This window comes from Bos taurus, chromosome 3 (genome assembly GCF_002263795.3).
Source record: "Bos taurus isolate L1 Dominette 01449 registration number 42190680 breed Hereford chromosome 3, ARS-UCD2.0, whole genome shotgun sequence".
Taxonomy (NCBI): domain Eukaryota; kingdom Metazoa; phylum Chordata; class Mammalia; order Artiodactyla; family Bovidae; genus Bos; species Bos taurus.
Window position 1 is genome coordinate 94,657,582 of NC_037330.1, and position 16,698 is coordinate 94,674,279.

The window sequence follows — 16,698 nt, forward strand, 5'->3', positions numbered from 1 at the left end:
TGACTCTAATCTTCAGCTCCTCTTCCTTTCTACTGGCTCCTTCTCAACTTCATTTACATATGAGAAGACTTTACACTCTTTAACAACAAAAACAATACCAACAATCTTTCTCCATTATACATCCTCATCTAGCAAATGGCCCACCTCTCTCTCTCTGTTCCAACCAAGATTATTATTCAGACTTGTCCAAGTCTCCTGCCTAAAATTTATTTTAACCTCCCACTCCTTGTAATCGTATCAGTAGCTCTTCTTTACATTGAAATAAGGTGCTGTATGATCCGGTTTATCTGAGACAGTTTCAGATTATTCCTATTGTTGTTTGCTGTTGTTCAGTTGCTAAGTCATGTCTGACTCTTTGAGTCCCCATGACTACAGCACGCCAGGCTTCCCCACCTATCCTTCACTATCTCCTGGAGTTTGCTCAAACTCATGTCCATCGAGTCAGTGATGCCCATCCAACAACCCCATTCTCTGTTGCCTGCTTCTCTTCCCGCCCTCAATCTTTCCCAGCATCAGGGTCTTTTCCAATGAGTCGGCTCTTCACACCAGGTGGCCAAAGCATTGGAGCTATTTTTTTATTCCTGTTATCCTAGTATAATGATGAATAGAACCCCTTTTTATTCTTAGAGGAGTGTCCTGCTTTAGGGGATATGGTCAGTCTATCATGGCCTAGCCCAAAGACCCTCCCTCAGTGATTTGCTCCACACCTACCTCTCATCTCTCATCAAATTCTATACTTGGGCAGTTTGAGGTTTACCAATTTCCCCAAGCTGTCTTCCACCAAACATCCTTCCTCTCCCCTAATCTGGGTTTATACTATTTATCTTTATATCTGGTAAAGCAAAATTCCCTTTTCTAATCCATATATGAAATAATATCATTAAGCAAAGTTCTTTGTTATGCTCACTCATCAAAATTTCGAAGTTTTTACTTCATCCCTGCTTTTATGACTCATTGTGCCAACATAATAAACATATATATCTTTCAATGACTTTCCATGATTTTTCTTCTGAAGGTTTCAGATGATCAACCTTTCAGGTTCTGCCAGGATTTGGGCTCACCATGGTGCCTGCTGCTCCAGGTCACACTATCCAGGTTCCAGAAGGTAATGGGAGATGGAGTTATGAAATCAGTTGAGTTTCCTGACTTCATCTCTTCTCTTTTCTCCAAATCCACAAACATATTTCAGACATAATCATAGTTCTGGTACCAAAGACAGGAAGATAGTTTTGCTCTCATGTCTTGGGAAAAAACAGAACGCTGGCTATTTCAGGGCCAATCTCCCTTCGTCGAAAAGAGAAAAGTAGAATGGTAAACTGGCTCCAAAGAAAATAAAAAAGAAATGATGACTCCTCTGGGACACAGATCGCTCACATGGCTCCTAAAAGGAATGTTGACTGTGCTAAGAATATACAGCACAGCTACTCCCACTGCGACTCTACAACTGCACATTTTCCCTCACTGCTGAAATATTCAAGTCTTACATTCGTGTATCGTTTTCACATTCTCACATTATATGATCTCAGATGAATATAACACATAAATATGATCTCTCAGATTTGGGCAGAACAGGTATTACTCTTCTTTAGAAATTAGAAAACCAAGACTCAGAGTATGTTAAAAAAAATATTGCCTAAGGTCTGACAACTAAAAGACAGGAGAATTCAGGTCTTCCAACTCCTGAGCCAAAGTTCATTCTTAATAGGGCATAGGTATAATAAGCAATATTCATTAATTCAACATACTTACTAAATCCCTATTCTGGGCCAGGAGCAATTAACAGCCAGGGGATATAAATAGGAATAAGATATATCTCTGCACTGTAACAGCACATGAGCACATAGTTCAGAGAGGAGAGAGAAAAGTCAACAACACAGAGGGAAGCAGGAAAGCTGGAGGTCCAGCATGCTCATCAAGGCCACTGCTGCATAAAAAAGAAATGATGCATCAACATCATTCAGTAATTCAATAAGCATTTATTGAGTTTTCTGGTGAAAGCAATAGGGTGGTGAACAATTTGCTTTCCTTTCTTCACTCAATACTATTTTGAGGTTTGTTCATATTGAGTAAATAAATACATACTTTTCATGTCAAGAACAGAAATATATGTGTATGTACATATGAATACATATACACACAAACGCTATCCATGTTGAGAATATGCATGTAACTGTTATCTGTTATATAGTATCCTATTATATAAGTATACCACAATGTCTAATTTCCCTGTGTAGAACATTTAGGTTACTTTTAATTTTTCCTATCCAAATAATGCAACAATAATCATCACTGTATATGTTTCCTGCTAACATTTCTGCAAGAGAATATTAAGCAAACACTCTGAAATGGCAGACAGTTCCATTTTTATGTAGAATCAGACACATCTTCAATCTTACTAAAGATTACAAAGTGTTAGTTGCTCAGTTGTGTCCAACTCTTTGAGATCCCATGGACTATACGTAGCTCTCTAGGATCCTGTCCATGGAATTCTCCAGGCAGGAACACTACAGTGGGTAGCCATTCCCTTCCCCAGGGGATCTTCCTGATCCAGGGATCCAACCTGGTTCTCCCACACCATCTGAGACACCAGGGAAGCCCTCAGACCATAAAACTGCTCCCCTAAGCAGTTGTCCCAATTAATACCCTCACCAGCACTGGAGAAAAAAGTTCCTATATCCCCAATTGCTGGCCAACACTAGATAAAATCAGACTTTATAAGACCTTGGCAATCTGATCAAAATACTATCTTACTGAACTTTTAATTCAGAATCTGACAATCACTGAGAATAAGAATCAAGTCACTTTTATTGCTATTCTTATTTCTTTTACGTGAATTGAGTGTATCCTTTGACATTTTCTTTTTGGGCATTCTTTTGACTTTTCTACTGATTTGTATGTGTTCTTTGGGTTTTCTTTTTTGTCTGTTAAACCTCTGTCAACTGTATGCACTATAAATATTTTCTCTGCTGTCCAAGGCGTGCTTCTCTCTGACTGTAGAGTCTTTTGTTATTGCTGTTGAAAGGTTTTAAAATTTGAATGTTGTCAAATCTAACAATCATTTCTATCATTGTTTGCTTTTTAAGACATCTTCCTTTATCCTGATATCATAGAGACATTCTTCTATACATTCTTATGAGTATAAAATTTCATTTTATACCTTTAATTTCTGTGTATAGCATGAGTTAGGGAACAATTTTATTTTCTCCATATGGGCAGCCAGTTGATCCAACTTCATTTACTGAGTGATAGTGTCTGGTTTGTAATGCTGTTATACACTAAATTTACATAGATGTAAATATTCCTAAGCTTTCTCTTCCATGCCACTGATCTATTTATTTCCCCTTATACCAATACCATACTTACTTTAATTTACCATAGTTTTATTTAAAAAGTTTTAACATCTGGAAAGGCAAGTCCCCTAACCCCTTATTCTTCAAATTCTTCTTGCCTCTTTACCATTTTAAATGACTTTTAGAATCATCTTGTCAACTTCTTTGTTAAGCCTGATTAAGATTTTTGACTGAAATTACATGTATTTATAGATTAATTTAAGGAAAGCAAACATACAGATAATACTTAGTCTAATAAGCAGGAAGATGAGATAGCTGTTCAGATCTTCCTTTAGTCTTTCAATGATGTTTACTTTTTTTTCCATCAAAGGAATATATTTATTTGTAAAATATATTCTTATGTAACTTAGAATTTGTGTTACTATTAGAATCCCTTTTTTAAAATTGTGGGTTGCATAGAAGAACACTATTTTCTGTATATTGATTTCAAATCCAAAACCTTTCCCAAAGGCGAGACATTTAAACAGTATTTATGTAAATTTTTGTGGATTTTTTAAAAGTAGAAAATCATATCATCTGCAAATATCAATAATGTTTATTCTTCACTTCCATCCTTTTTCTTTGATTTCTTTTGTTTCTTATTCTTGTGTTTGCCAGGACTTCTAGTATAGTTACAGAAACATCATCTGCAAACACTAATTTTGATTCATCTTCCCAAAGCTTACATCTTTTGTATCTTATTGCATTCCCAAGGACCTCCAGAATACCATATATAAAGAAGTAGCAATCTCTACCAAAATATCCATGACATTTTTAAGAACTAGAAGAAATAATCCTAAAATTCACATGGAACCACAACAAGCCAGAACTACAACAGCAATCTTGAGAAAAAAGAAAAAAAGCTGGAGGTATAAACCTCCCACACTTCAGACTATACTATATAGCCACAGTAATCAAAACAGAAGGTATTGGCATAAGAACAGAATCATTAACCAATGGAACAGAAGAGACAGCCAGAAATAGACACACAAACCTGTGGTCAGTTACTCAATGACAAAGAACGCAAGAATACACAATGCAGAAAAGACAGTCTCTTCAAGAAGTGAAGCTGAAAAAACTGGACAGCAGACAGTAAAGACAGACATGTAAAGCAGTGAGATTATAACGTTCCCTCACAGCATATAAAAAATAAAATAAAATCAAAATGGTTTAAAGACCTCAACATAAGACTGAAAACCATAAAACTCCTAGAAGAGAACACAGGCTGAATACTCTTTGAAACAAATCATAGCAGTATTTTCTTGAATCACTTTTCCAAAGCAAAATAAATAAATGCCAAAAACCCATATGGGACCTAATTAAAAGCTTTTGCACAGCAAAGGAAATGGCCAACAAAACTAAAAGACAACCTACAGAATGGGATAAAGCATTTGCAAATCATGCAACCAACAAGGGGTTAATACCCAAAATATACAAACAGATTATACAACTCTATATACAACTCAAAAAAACAAGCCAATCAAAGAAGACTTGAACAGATTTTTTTCCCAAACAAGACAGATGGCTAACACGCACATGAAAAGATACTCAGTGTTGCTAATCATTAGAGAAATGCAAATCTAACCCACAATGAGATAGCACCTCACACTTGTCAAAATGGCTATCAAAAAAGTCTGCAAATAACAAATGCTGGAGAGGATGCAGAGAAAAAGAAACCTTTGTACACTGCTGATGAAAATATAAATTGGTGCAGCCACTATGGAAAACAGTAAGAAGGTTATGGAGGCTCCTCAAAAAACTAAAAACAGAACTACTATACAATACAGCAATTCCACTCCAAGGTATATATCCAGAAAAAAAAAAAAAAAAACACAGAAATACTAATTTGAAACGATACATAAATATTCACAGCAGCATTATCTACAACAGCCAAGACATGGAAGCAACTCAAGTGCAGTCAACAGACAGCTGGATTAAGAAGATGTGGACAATGTGTGTGTGTGTGTATAAACACACACACAATATATATACATATAGATGTATATATATATATGCATATACATATAGAATGAAATACTACTCAGCCATAAAAAAGAACAAAATACTACCATTTGCAGCAAAGTGGATGGACTCAGGGTTATGCTTAGAGAAATAAGTCAGACAGAGAAAGACAAATACTGTATGACATTGCTTACATGTGGAATCTAAAAATATTTCAAATAAATGTATATGTAAAACAGAAACAGACTCACCAATATAGAAAACTTGTGGTTATCAAGGAGGAGAATGAAGGAAAGACAAATTAGGGGTATGGGATTAACAGACACAAACTACTATGTATAAAATACACAAGCAACAAAGATACAGTACAGAGCACAGAATATTACAGCCATTATCTTGAAATAACCTATAATGGAATACAATCTGCAAAAATACTGAATCACTACAGTGTACACCTGAAACTAACATAATATTGTGAATCAACTGCACTACAGTTCAAAAAAACAAAAACAGAAAAATCAAGCACCTTTGTCTCATTGCTGATTCTAAAGTAGATGCTTCTACTATTTCGCTGTTAAGCACACTGGAACATTTTAGTATATACTCCTTATTGGGTTAAGAATGTTCTCTTCCTATTCCTAGCTGGCACTGATCTTGAATGCATGTTTCATTTTATTCACTGCTTCTTTTCCATTTATTCAGATGGTCATGTAATTTCCCTTTTTAATTAGTTAATATGTTAAATTATCTTAATTACAAAATTAGAATCCTATTAATAGTATTCCCAAAATAAACTGTTTGGTCATAACCCTTTGGTCATAACCCTTTTTGTTTATATATTATTGGGTATGGTTTGCTGCTTTTTGTTCATGATTTTAACATTTATATTAATAAGTGACTCTGGCCTAAAAATTTCCTTGATTGTTCCTCTTTCTACTTTATCATTAATTTTTTCTTTTTTAATTTTTTGACTATAATGCTTATCTCATTAACTTTCAATCTCTATTTTATAATATATTCATTTAAGGTTATAAATCAGACTGCCTTAGATGCAGCTTTAACATGTGGTCCCTTCATTGTCACTCAGGTTTAAATATTTCATAATTTCCATTATAATTTCAACCTTCACCAATGAATTATTTAGAAGTATCCATGTGAGGTGGCACGTGGCTACTGTTTTGTTAAGGAGTTTCTAATTTATTCTACCATTGTCAAAGAATGTTATGTATATGACACTGAGTTTTGAGTACCCTCTTTTCCCATACAATTCTAATCATTTTCTTAAAGTCTATTATTTATTTATTTTACCACCAATAGTTCATTATTAGATTCCCAGGAATTTTAATTTAAAAGCTGAAGATTAAGGTTATATAATTCCTAGAATCAAACTTAGATTTACTTCCTGAAATCAATCCAGGCAAGCCTTAAAGTCTATTATTTCTGATACTATTAATAATACTATTTCCTAGCTTTCTTTTGCTATTTTCCCGGAACATCCTTTTTCATCACCTTATTTTTAAATTTATAGCCATAAAATATGATAAACATTCGGAAAATAGCATTAATGACATCTATGTACTAATCACAAGAGATTAAATAGATGTACATCTTGTACAAGATGATTAAATAGATGGACATCTTGTACAAGAAAGTCAGAGAGAGATTCTTAATGTCAAATTCACAGAGAAGAGATGATGCCTGCAAAAAAGCTAGTGAATTAACAAAAAAGGACATAAATCAATAGAGTAATTTTTCATAATGAAATGAGAAAACAACTGACAGGATGATGCAGACAGGATGTAGATCTAAGAGGACAGGGGAGAAGGACACTCTTACGGGTTATACATTAATCTGCTGCTGCTGCTGCTGCTAAGTCGCTTCAGTCGTGTCCGACTCTGCGCAACCCCATAGACCGCAGCCCATCAGGTTCCCCCGTTCCTGGAATTCTCCAGGCAAGAACACTGGAGTGGGTTGCCATTTCCTTCTCCAATGCATGAAAGTGAAAAGTGAAAGTGAAGTCGCTCAGTCGTGTCCGACTCTTAGCAACCCCACAGACAGCAGCCACCAGGCTCCTCCGTCCATGGGACTTTCCAGGCAAGAGTACTGGAGTGGGATGCCATTGCCTTCTCCAGATACATTAATCTATCTAATTGTATCCATGCTAAGATATCAGTGATTATAAAATGCATTCCAATGCCAGAGATGTTAATGTATGCAAAAATAATGTAGAATCACTAAAATAAGGCACTGAAAGAAATTAGTGCTAAAACTTTTAACCCATCACAGGACAGTGCTGTACTCTCTTGTGATGGACTAAGAGAATATGAGACTCCTTCCTCAGGGAATCAATCAACTCTGATGATAAGCACAATAAATAAATGAAGTACTCAGTTTCACTGGATTGGTAAAAAAAAAAAAAAAAAGTCACATATGGATTAACAGTTTTCAAAAAGTCACAATACCAAAAAAAAAAAGTCACAATACATTTAGTGATTACTTTGGTTATTCCTAAGGCCCTGCAGAATTCCTCAGAATCTGATATTCATCTCACCAATAGTAATTAGTAACAATAGTAACTATCATTCATTAAGAACTGAAGTCCCAAATGTTGTTTGGATACTTTCTAATGTATCAGTTAATGTGATATTCATAATTACATGAGTAAATGACACAAGGCCATTCCAGAGGTAAAGGAAATAGGACTCAGAACTGAATAAATGAGTTCCCTGAAGTCACAAAGCTAGTAAGTGACAAATCTGGATTTGAATTCAATTTCATTTTTTACCTGTTCTTGTCTCTATCCCCACACTGCCTCTTTAATACTAACACTTCTCCACTTTTCATGTTACCTGGAAATATTAATGCTTTGCTTGTGGTTGAGTCCCAGAAGGGGGAAAAAAAAAATCAGACCCCAGGACTCGACTATTGTACTTCTCCATCAAGGCAAGGGCACCATCTAGTGGCCACACTCTAACATTAACACAGTCAAAGAAAGATGGGAAGGAAATGGTTTTCCAAACTTCCATCTTCCTCCACTAGTTTTTCACTTCTGGGCATCATCTTGGAGCATCTGCATTATTGACTCTTGTAGTCAAGAAGAACAGGAGCCTGGTAACATTAAGGGCTGAACAGGGCTTTGGAATGATACAGACCCAAGTTCAACCCCAGATTCACCATTTACTATGTGACTTTGGTAAGCTACTAAAAGTTGTGAGTCTCCATCTTCTCATTTGTAAAACAAAATACCACCACTGACCCGAGAGGATTATCATGGGGATATCAATGAAAATCTGGCAACACAGTGACTGATCCAGAGCTTCCTCAGTAACTACTGGTTCCTTTCCCTATTCTTTCATGTGGCCTAAAACCACGTGGGTGTTGTGCTTTTTTCTTTTCTTTTTAAAAAAACACATCCATGCCACTGTGTTTCACTTCTTTTGTCTATAAACTATAGTAAAGGTAAATTCCCTAAAATGTATTCCTTATTTTTATAATTACATGAAATCAACAAGAAGTATTTTTTGAGTACTTACTTACAATGTACCATGCATTTGTGACACTAGGTGTGAACTCACTAGTGGGCAGAGAAAACAGACTACTTAACATGTAATATCATGTAAAAGTCCTTTCATGGTTTTAAGTCACAAACGGAAGAGGATCAAATCTGTTAGAAGGGTGTGGGTCAGGAATGCTTCATGAAGAATCACCATTTGAAAAGTCTCTTAAAAGATGAGCTTGGTCACCATGTCCTGCCTGCCATCTGCCACATACGGTGGGATACTACTTCGAGAACTTGCTTCAGGCTCGTGTGTGCAGACAGTGTCCACTGTCAGGGCTGTCCAGTGTGTGCCAGGCTGATCCATGGTCACTTCCCAGGAAGGAAGCAAGGTGACTTTGGCTGAGGATGACCCTGACTGAAAGGCTGCATGAGAGGCATCTCAGACCTGCTACAACCATGGGCTGTTCCGTGAGTATAGCCTCTACACCAGGAAGAGAGTGGTCTCGTGCACCATCATCCTGGTCTTCCAGCACTACCATTCAAGTTTCTGGGCAGTCTGCGGGCCTCCCTGATGCTCCTGCACCCCAGTCCCAACTGGGCAGAGAGCCTGGTCCACGTGCACTTCAAGGAGGAGACTGGCATTGCTGAGCTCATCGTCCTGTGCCTACCTACATCAGGCCTACCTCTCCTTCACGTGCAAGATACACAGAGCCAAGCCCAAACGGGGGCTGGCTCTGCCCACCATGGTCACAGTACTCGGATCACTGCTCACATCTGTGGGGCTCTGCACACTCTCTGGCCTGATGCCCACCCTCAACAGTGGTGAGGTTTTCCCCTACCTTGTGGTGATCACTGGGCTAGAGAATGTGTTGGTGCTCACCAAGTCAGTGGTCTCCACCCCAGTGGATCTCAAAAGGAAGCTGTGCATTGCCCAAGGCCTAAGCAGAGAGAGCTGGTCCATCATGAAAACCATGGTCACAGAGCTGGGCATCATCCTCGTTGGCTACTTCACCCTCATGCCTGCCACTCAGGAGTTTTTATTGCTTTGCCATTGTGGGCCGGTGTCTGACTTCTTCCTTCAAATGCTGTTTTTCAGCACTGTTCATTGACATTTGCTGGACAAAGCTGGCAGATATGAACAAGTGGCTGCCCCCTGAGGCTTGATTGCCCCCTGCTAAGCCAGTGGCATGGCCAACACGCCTTGAGCGGCAGTTGTCCACACCCTACACCATCATGCTACAACCATTCTCCTTCCAAAACCTGCAGTTCCCCAAGAGGCTGCATGCAGTCTGCTTCCTGGCCTGAACCCGCCTAACACAGCACCTACCCCAGCCGGCACTATTGTGACTGGTATCCTGGTGTACAAAGACCTAGCTGCCCAGGTGACAGAACAGGGTTCTCTGGGTGAGAGCACCCTGGCTCCCCTGCCTGTACCTAGTGATGTGGTGCCCTCCAGCTACCCAGATTCCACCTTCTCCATCTTCCCACTTGACACCTCTAAGTCACCCAAGAACCAGACATGGCCAGGGGAGCTGCCCAGGCCCAATGGTCCATCTGAGGGTGTCCAAGACAGCCCAGCCCCAGAGTAACCTGGGGGCCTGAGGATGAGGAACATTGGAGGAAACTGTCCTTCGGCCACTAGCCAACACTCTTCAGCTACTACATCATCACACTGGCCCAGAGGTACGTCAACCTGCTGCCTGTCATCCCCCGCCCCAAACCTAACGGAGGCCTCTGGAGGGGTGGCACCCTCAGGATACCCACAACCCCTGGCTTCCACTATGGTCTGGGCAGAATGGGCTCTGGGAGGCCAGCCTCAGGGGCCAGACATGGTGCATGCACACAGAGACATCACCCCGTACAAGGTGGTGGGGCTCAGCAAGGCCTCAGGCATCATTGTGCTGCTGCTGCTCTGCCTGTACCGCATGCTCTGCCCGAGTAACTATAAGTAGCCTGGTGCACGACCCTGGCAAACCCATGGTATGGGGTGCTGGCCTGCAGTGACTACAGCTACAGGCCACCTGAGACGGAGATCGTGCCCCTGGTGCTGCATGGGCACCTCATGGACATCGAGTCTCTGGCCAGCAATGGGATGCTCCTGGTGAGCTGTTGCTTGGCAGGCCACATGTGTGTATGGGATGCACACATCGGAAATGACCTCACCAGCATCTGGCGCCCAGGCAGGCAGCACCATGACAGTGGTGTTGGCAGTGTGTTGGAGGCTCAAGAGAGCTGGGAACGGCTGTCAGACAGCAGGAAGGGTGGCCAGAGTGGCCCGGGGACAGTCCTCCATTACAGCACCATCACAGGGCCCTCCGCTGCCTCCCTTCTTTGGGGATCTGTCAGACCTCACCTGTTTGATCAACACCAACTTCTCAGCATAGCTGCAGCTCCCAGAGCTAACTCAGCCTGAGTCCTAGCACTGGGTGGGCTGCCACCCTGCTCAGGACTCCCCAGGCAATGATGTCAGCCACCTGGTGCAGCCAGTGTCCTAGGAAGAGATTCGGAATGGCTCCTGTCCACACACCAGCCCTGCACCCACCCTGCCCCAGGGCCCTGAGGATGAGGGAGGCACTCCTCTCAGAGCTTCCCTTTCCTCATCTGGTCCCCCAGCACAGACGGCTCTATGTGGAGCCTGGAGCTCAGGGCAATCCCATCATGGTGGGTGCAGCAATGGTCGGCTGGAGGTGTGGGAGGCCATCGAGGGCACTCTGCACTGCAGCAGCAAGGAGGTCTCCTCCGGCAACACGGAGACAAAAGGACTGGCTGCCTGGCTCAATAGTTTCCTTGACTTCTCCTTGGAGACTCACACCTGCCCTCAGCTTCCTGCAGTTCCGAGGGGCCCCAAGGCAGGGCAGTCCCCCAAATTCCCCACGTACAGCAGCAGGGACACAGCAGCACTGACCCACAGTGCCCTGTGCACACCAGAAGCCCATCACAGCCTGGAGGCAGAGGCCAGGCACTGTGTGACTGGGAGCCAGGGCCACACACTGAGGGTGATCGGTCTGGAGGACTCAGGCTGCCTCTTCACTCTGCAAAGCCACTCAGAGGCCATCACGACTGTGTACACTGACCAGACCACAGTGCTAGTCAGTGCAAGGTAAGATGGGGCCATGCACCTGTGGGACATGTTGACTGGCAGCCAGGTCAGCCACACGTTCACTCACCGTGGAGATGTCACCTCCCTCCCCTACACCACCCCCTGCGCCACCAGCCGTGGTCTAGATGACCTCATCAGGATCTGGGACTGCAGCACAGGCATCAAGCTCTACTCCACTCAGCAAGACCTGGGTTGTGGTGCAAGCTTGAGTGTCATTTCAGACAACCTGCTGGTGACCAGCGGCCAGGCTGTGCTTGCTTTACGGATAGATCTAAACCATGGGGACCTGTTATACAGTCAGTCTACCTGGGGAAGAAGACTGAGGCCCAGCTGGCCTGCCAGATCCTGTTGCTGAACAACACTACCATTGCTTACAACTCTGGCAGCGAGCTTAGCCGAGTGTACGTGCTCTCTGTGCTGGAGAAGCTGGACCGAGGGTGGGCCTCCCTGCCCATCTGCCTGGGTGCTCTGTGGGGCAGTGCACTGGTCTGGGGAGAAGACCTGGCCTGTCTTTGGGAAGCTGCCTGTGAACTGTCCTGTCCTGCCTCATGATTGTACTATTAAACTTAAAAAAAAAAAAAAAAAGGATGAGCTCACCAGATAAGGGCACAGAATACTCCTGACATAGAAAAATATATGATACCAGGTTGAAGAAACAAAGTGTGGTGTGGTTAGAACATAGGATAGGATGGATGAATAGGCAGGAAGAGATCCGTGAGAGCTTGTCACGTTCCTCTGAATCTCGATGATAGGTGCATCATCACCACCACCACTACCATCATGGTTCACAGCAGTTATCACTGCATGTGTACGATGTGCCAAACTCTGTACATACGTAAGTGCTAAACCTCACAATCTTACAAGTTAGATGTTATCTTCATAGAAGTTAAGAAATTTGCTCAAAGGCACAGAGTCAGTAAGGGGTGTAGCTAAATGATATTCAGCTCCAGGTCTCTCTGATTCTACCACACCAGTGGTCCCAAACTTGGTTGTACAAAACAATCACCTGGAGAAACTGTTTAAAAATAAAAGGTTCCAGACCCAGTTCTAAAACAGTATATCACTAGAGTGGAACTTGGAAATCTATATTGCAAACAAACTCTCCAGATGTTTCCTAAATAGAAAGCCAAATGGTAGTTCAGCTTCTTGAAAATAACACAAAGCCTATTAAAACACACATACACAGCAGCACACACACACACACACACACACACAACTAATTAAAAGCCTAATTGAGTAATCCTCACAAAATTCTGCAAGGATATTATAATCCCCACTTAAAAGAAGAGAAAACCTAAGGTCTGGAGAATTACCGATTGCTTCCCTCTTCCAGTCAACAAAGCAAAGAGCAAAAATAAGATTCAGACACAGGTACAGCAAGCTCTTCTCGGTCATGCTGTGTGGTAGAATTCTAAAATACCACCCCGCCCAATGACCCCGTCCCTGTTTTCTCTCTTCCCTTTTGAATGTGAGTGGAAACTGCAAATATGATGAGAAGTTACTGTAGGGATTATGTTATAGGAAGATTAATCACTGAAGTGATTACATGGCAAAAGGGAGATTATCTGGTGGGTATAACCTATTCTAATAATATAAGACTTTTTAAAAGCAGAGTGTTTTCTGCAGCTGGTAACAGAAAGGAGAAGTCAGAGAGGCTTAAAGCACTAAAAGAATTCCATGCACCATGCTGACTTGAAGATGGAGGGGCCACAGGACAAGGAGTATGCATAGCCTCTAGAAGTTAAGCACAGATCTCAAGCTGACAGCCGGCAAGAAAATGAGGACCTTGGTCCTTTCATCACAAAGAAATGAATTCTTCCAACAACCTGAATGAACCTGGAAGCAGACTCTTCCCTTGTAGTCCCTCAGAGCCTCCAGATGAGAGCCCGGCTTGGCTAACATGATTTCAACAAGGAGAGAACCTTTCCAAGGTGTTTGATCTATAGAACTGTAGATTAAAAAACTGTAGATTAAAAAAATGTTTTTTTTTAATTGTGGTAAAGTACACATAACATAAAATTTACCATTTTTATATTTTTAAGAACATTTACATTGTTGTACAACCATCCTAACCGTCCATTTCCAGAACTTTTTCATCTTCTCAAACTGGAACTCTGTATCCATTAAACAAGAAATCTCTAATCCTCCTAGCTTCAACCCCTGGAAGCCACCATTCTATTTTCTGTTTCCATGAATTTGACAACTCTAGGTACCTCATATAAGTAGAATCAAACAGTATTTGTCATTTTGTGACTGACTTAATTCATGTAGCAAATGCCCTTAAAGTTCATCCATGTTGTAGCATGGGTCAGAATTTCCTTTCTTTTTAAGACACTATTGCATTGTTATGGATATTTCACATTTGTTTAGCCATTCATCCATCAAATGGACACTAGGGCTGCTTCCATGTCTAGACTATTGTGAGTAACAATAGTTGCTCACAATAGGTGCTGCTGCTTTTGCAAACAGCACCTATGTATACAAATATCCACTCAAGGCTGTGCTTTCAATTCTTTTGGGTATATACAGACATTTATATATATTTATATATATATATATGAGTGTTGTTTTAAGTCCATTATTATGAACATTGAGTAAGTAAAAGGAAATAATCAAGCATTTATTTATCCTATTTGAATTGTAGCACTGGGAAACCAAATAACTGATGAAGTGTTTCCTTATATGATTATTTCTGATAAAAACTTAAACAAAATGATAAAATATAATTTTGCAAATGGATCTAGGTACTGCATCAACAGTTGGTAATATTTGGGAGTTCCCTGGTGGTCCAGTGGTTAGGACTCAGCAACTTTCAGTGTCGTGACCCAAATTTTATCCCTGGTTAGGAAATTGACATCCTGCAGCCAAAAACAAAGTTGCTAATACCAATGAAGAGCGAAAACCAGACACTGCCTCCTAATAAAAGAACACAACACAGCCTAAAGTCTTGCCAAAGGGATCAAACCTAAGTCTGACTCAGTCTCTGGATCAGCTGCTAATATGTAGGAAAAGCAGAGACAGGAACATGCTGAACTGCACCAGTACACAATCCATAAAACTTACACTACGGAAAACTCCTACAGGTCAAAGGGTCTGGAGTCTTCAACAGATAAATTGCAAACAAAAGATATCAAATTTTTTAAATGGGCAAGATAAAATGTAGAATTTAGGAAGGCAAATCTAAGAAGTGGTTCCTATAAAACAGAGTGGTTACTTTAGGAGACAGGGAGGCAGATGCAATTTGAATGGGACACACAGACAGGCTTCCACAGTAACTGGGCCAAATCCTACTTCTTAACCTACAAGGTAGTCACGAGGTTTAATAAATAATTAAGCTATATTTAAAAGAAAAAAAATGTGCATTAAATGTAACAATCCAGATTGAATTCAACTGAAGAGCTGTCTCACTACAGCTCTGCCAAAGTCTCACTACTGACTGAGTCTATCTCAAGCCAAGAAAGCAGTTAATACCAGACTGAGCGGTGACTGAGGTCAATAACAAGTGCTTAGAAAAGCAATTAAACCAAGAAGGCAAAAGCAAAAACCAAAGGAAAGGGGGAAAATAGCCAAGAGCACAATAAGCTGAATTTTCAAAAATCTTTATGCTGTCATATATACACCATCTGTTCAAAACAAGCCTGTCTCATTTCCATCCTGCAAATTCACCATACTTAACTCCTATCTCAGTGTCAAAATTTTTCCATTAGAATTTGATTTCTTTCTCAGAATTATCTCCCATTTCTACCAATAACCTACTGCTAATAAAGGCAATCATATATTTATGAAATACATTTACATCTTCAAAAGGGTACAGAAAAAAAGACGGCAGAAAGAAAGCAACAGGAATCCAAAAGAAGAAAATGCCACTAGAAGCTCATTTACCTATTAATACTTACGACAGAGGCCCTTCTTTAGATACAGTTGAGTACTAGAAACTATATCCTCAACCCTGCATTCCTCCTTGTCTTTAGCTATTCAGACAATGGCGGAAACTGAACAGGAAATAAAAAACAGTTTGAAGCTATAGGCCTGTACTGTCCAATAGGTAGCCCTGAGTCACATGAGGCTATAGGGCACCTGAAATGCAGCTGATCTGAACCACGATGTGCCATAAGTACAAAAGACATAGTAGATTCCAAAGACGTAGTATGAAAAAAAAGAATGTAAAGTATCGCAATAATTTTTTTATTGATTGCATGTTCAAATAATATTCTGGATATACTGGCATAAACAAAATATATCATTAAAATTAATTTCACCTGCTTTTTCAATGTGACACAACAAAAATTTTAAATTATATATGTTGCTCGCTTTATATTTCTAAGGGACATAACTGCTGCAACATCCATTATTAAATAGTGTTGAACAGAAAGAATTAAGCAGCTGAAAGTGGGGATTTCTCAGAGTTTTTTCCTACTGCTTACTCTATTGCCAACACTACAACTTATTTAATTTCCAGCCCCTGTCCCTGGATACAAAACAGATTTAAAAAATCAGTAGGCGCATCAAGTCATGGATACAACATTAAATTAATGGGCCAAAAGAACTGAACTCTAGCCCTGGTTCTGGAGTTACCCTGGAGAAGTCGTTTTTCCTCTGAGCCTTAAACTTGTCTGCCCCACCAATTAAGTAAGGGAGCTAAACTAAATTTAGATTCCCATGAATCTGTCAAAATAGTTTTCTTTCTGTCAAAATTGGTTTTCATAAAAATGAATAAATACTCACTCTGAGTCTAACACATCCTCTGCGAGAGCCTCTCATCATTTTGTCCTTGGACTAAAAGAAAAACAAAAACATTAAATGAATAA

At 40.4% G+C, this 16,698-nt stretch overlaps 1 protein-coding gene across 7 annotated transcripts in view; it reads right to left on the reverse strand.

Annotated features, from left to right (window-relative positions):
• OSBPL9 (oxysterol binding protein like 9) overlaps positions 1–16,698 on the reverse strand; it is a 162,052-nt gene that overhangs the window by 117,063 nt on the left and 28,291 nt on the right. For all 7 annotated transcript variants that reach the window (XM_059883373.1, XM_024987425.2, XM_024987429.1 and 4 more), the window contains exon 2: positions 16,616–16,666. Coding sequence is in view for 6 of the 7 variants with exons in the window: in XM_024987425.2 (XP_024843193.1) it covers positions 16,616–16,666 (51 nt within the window). In the remaining variant the exon portion in view is untranslated. The remainder of the gene's footprint in view (positions 1–16,615; positions 16,667–16,698) is intronic.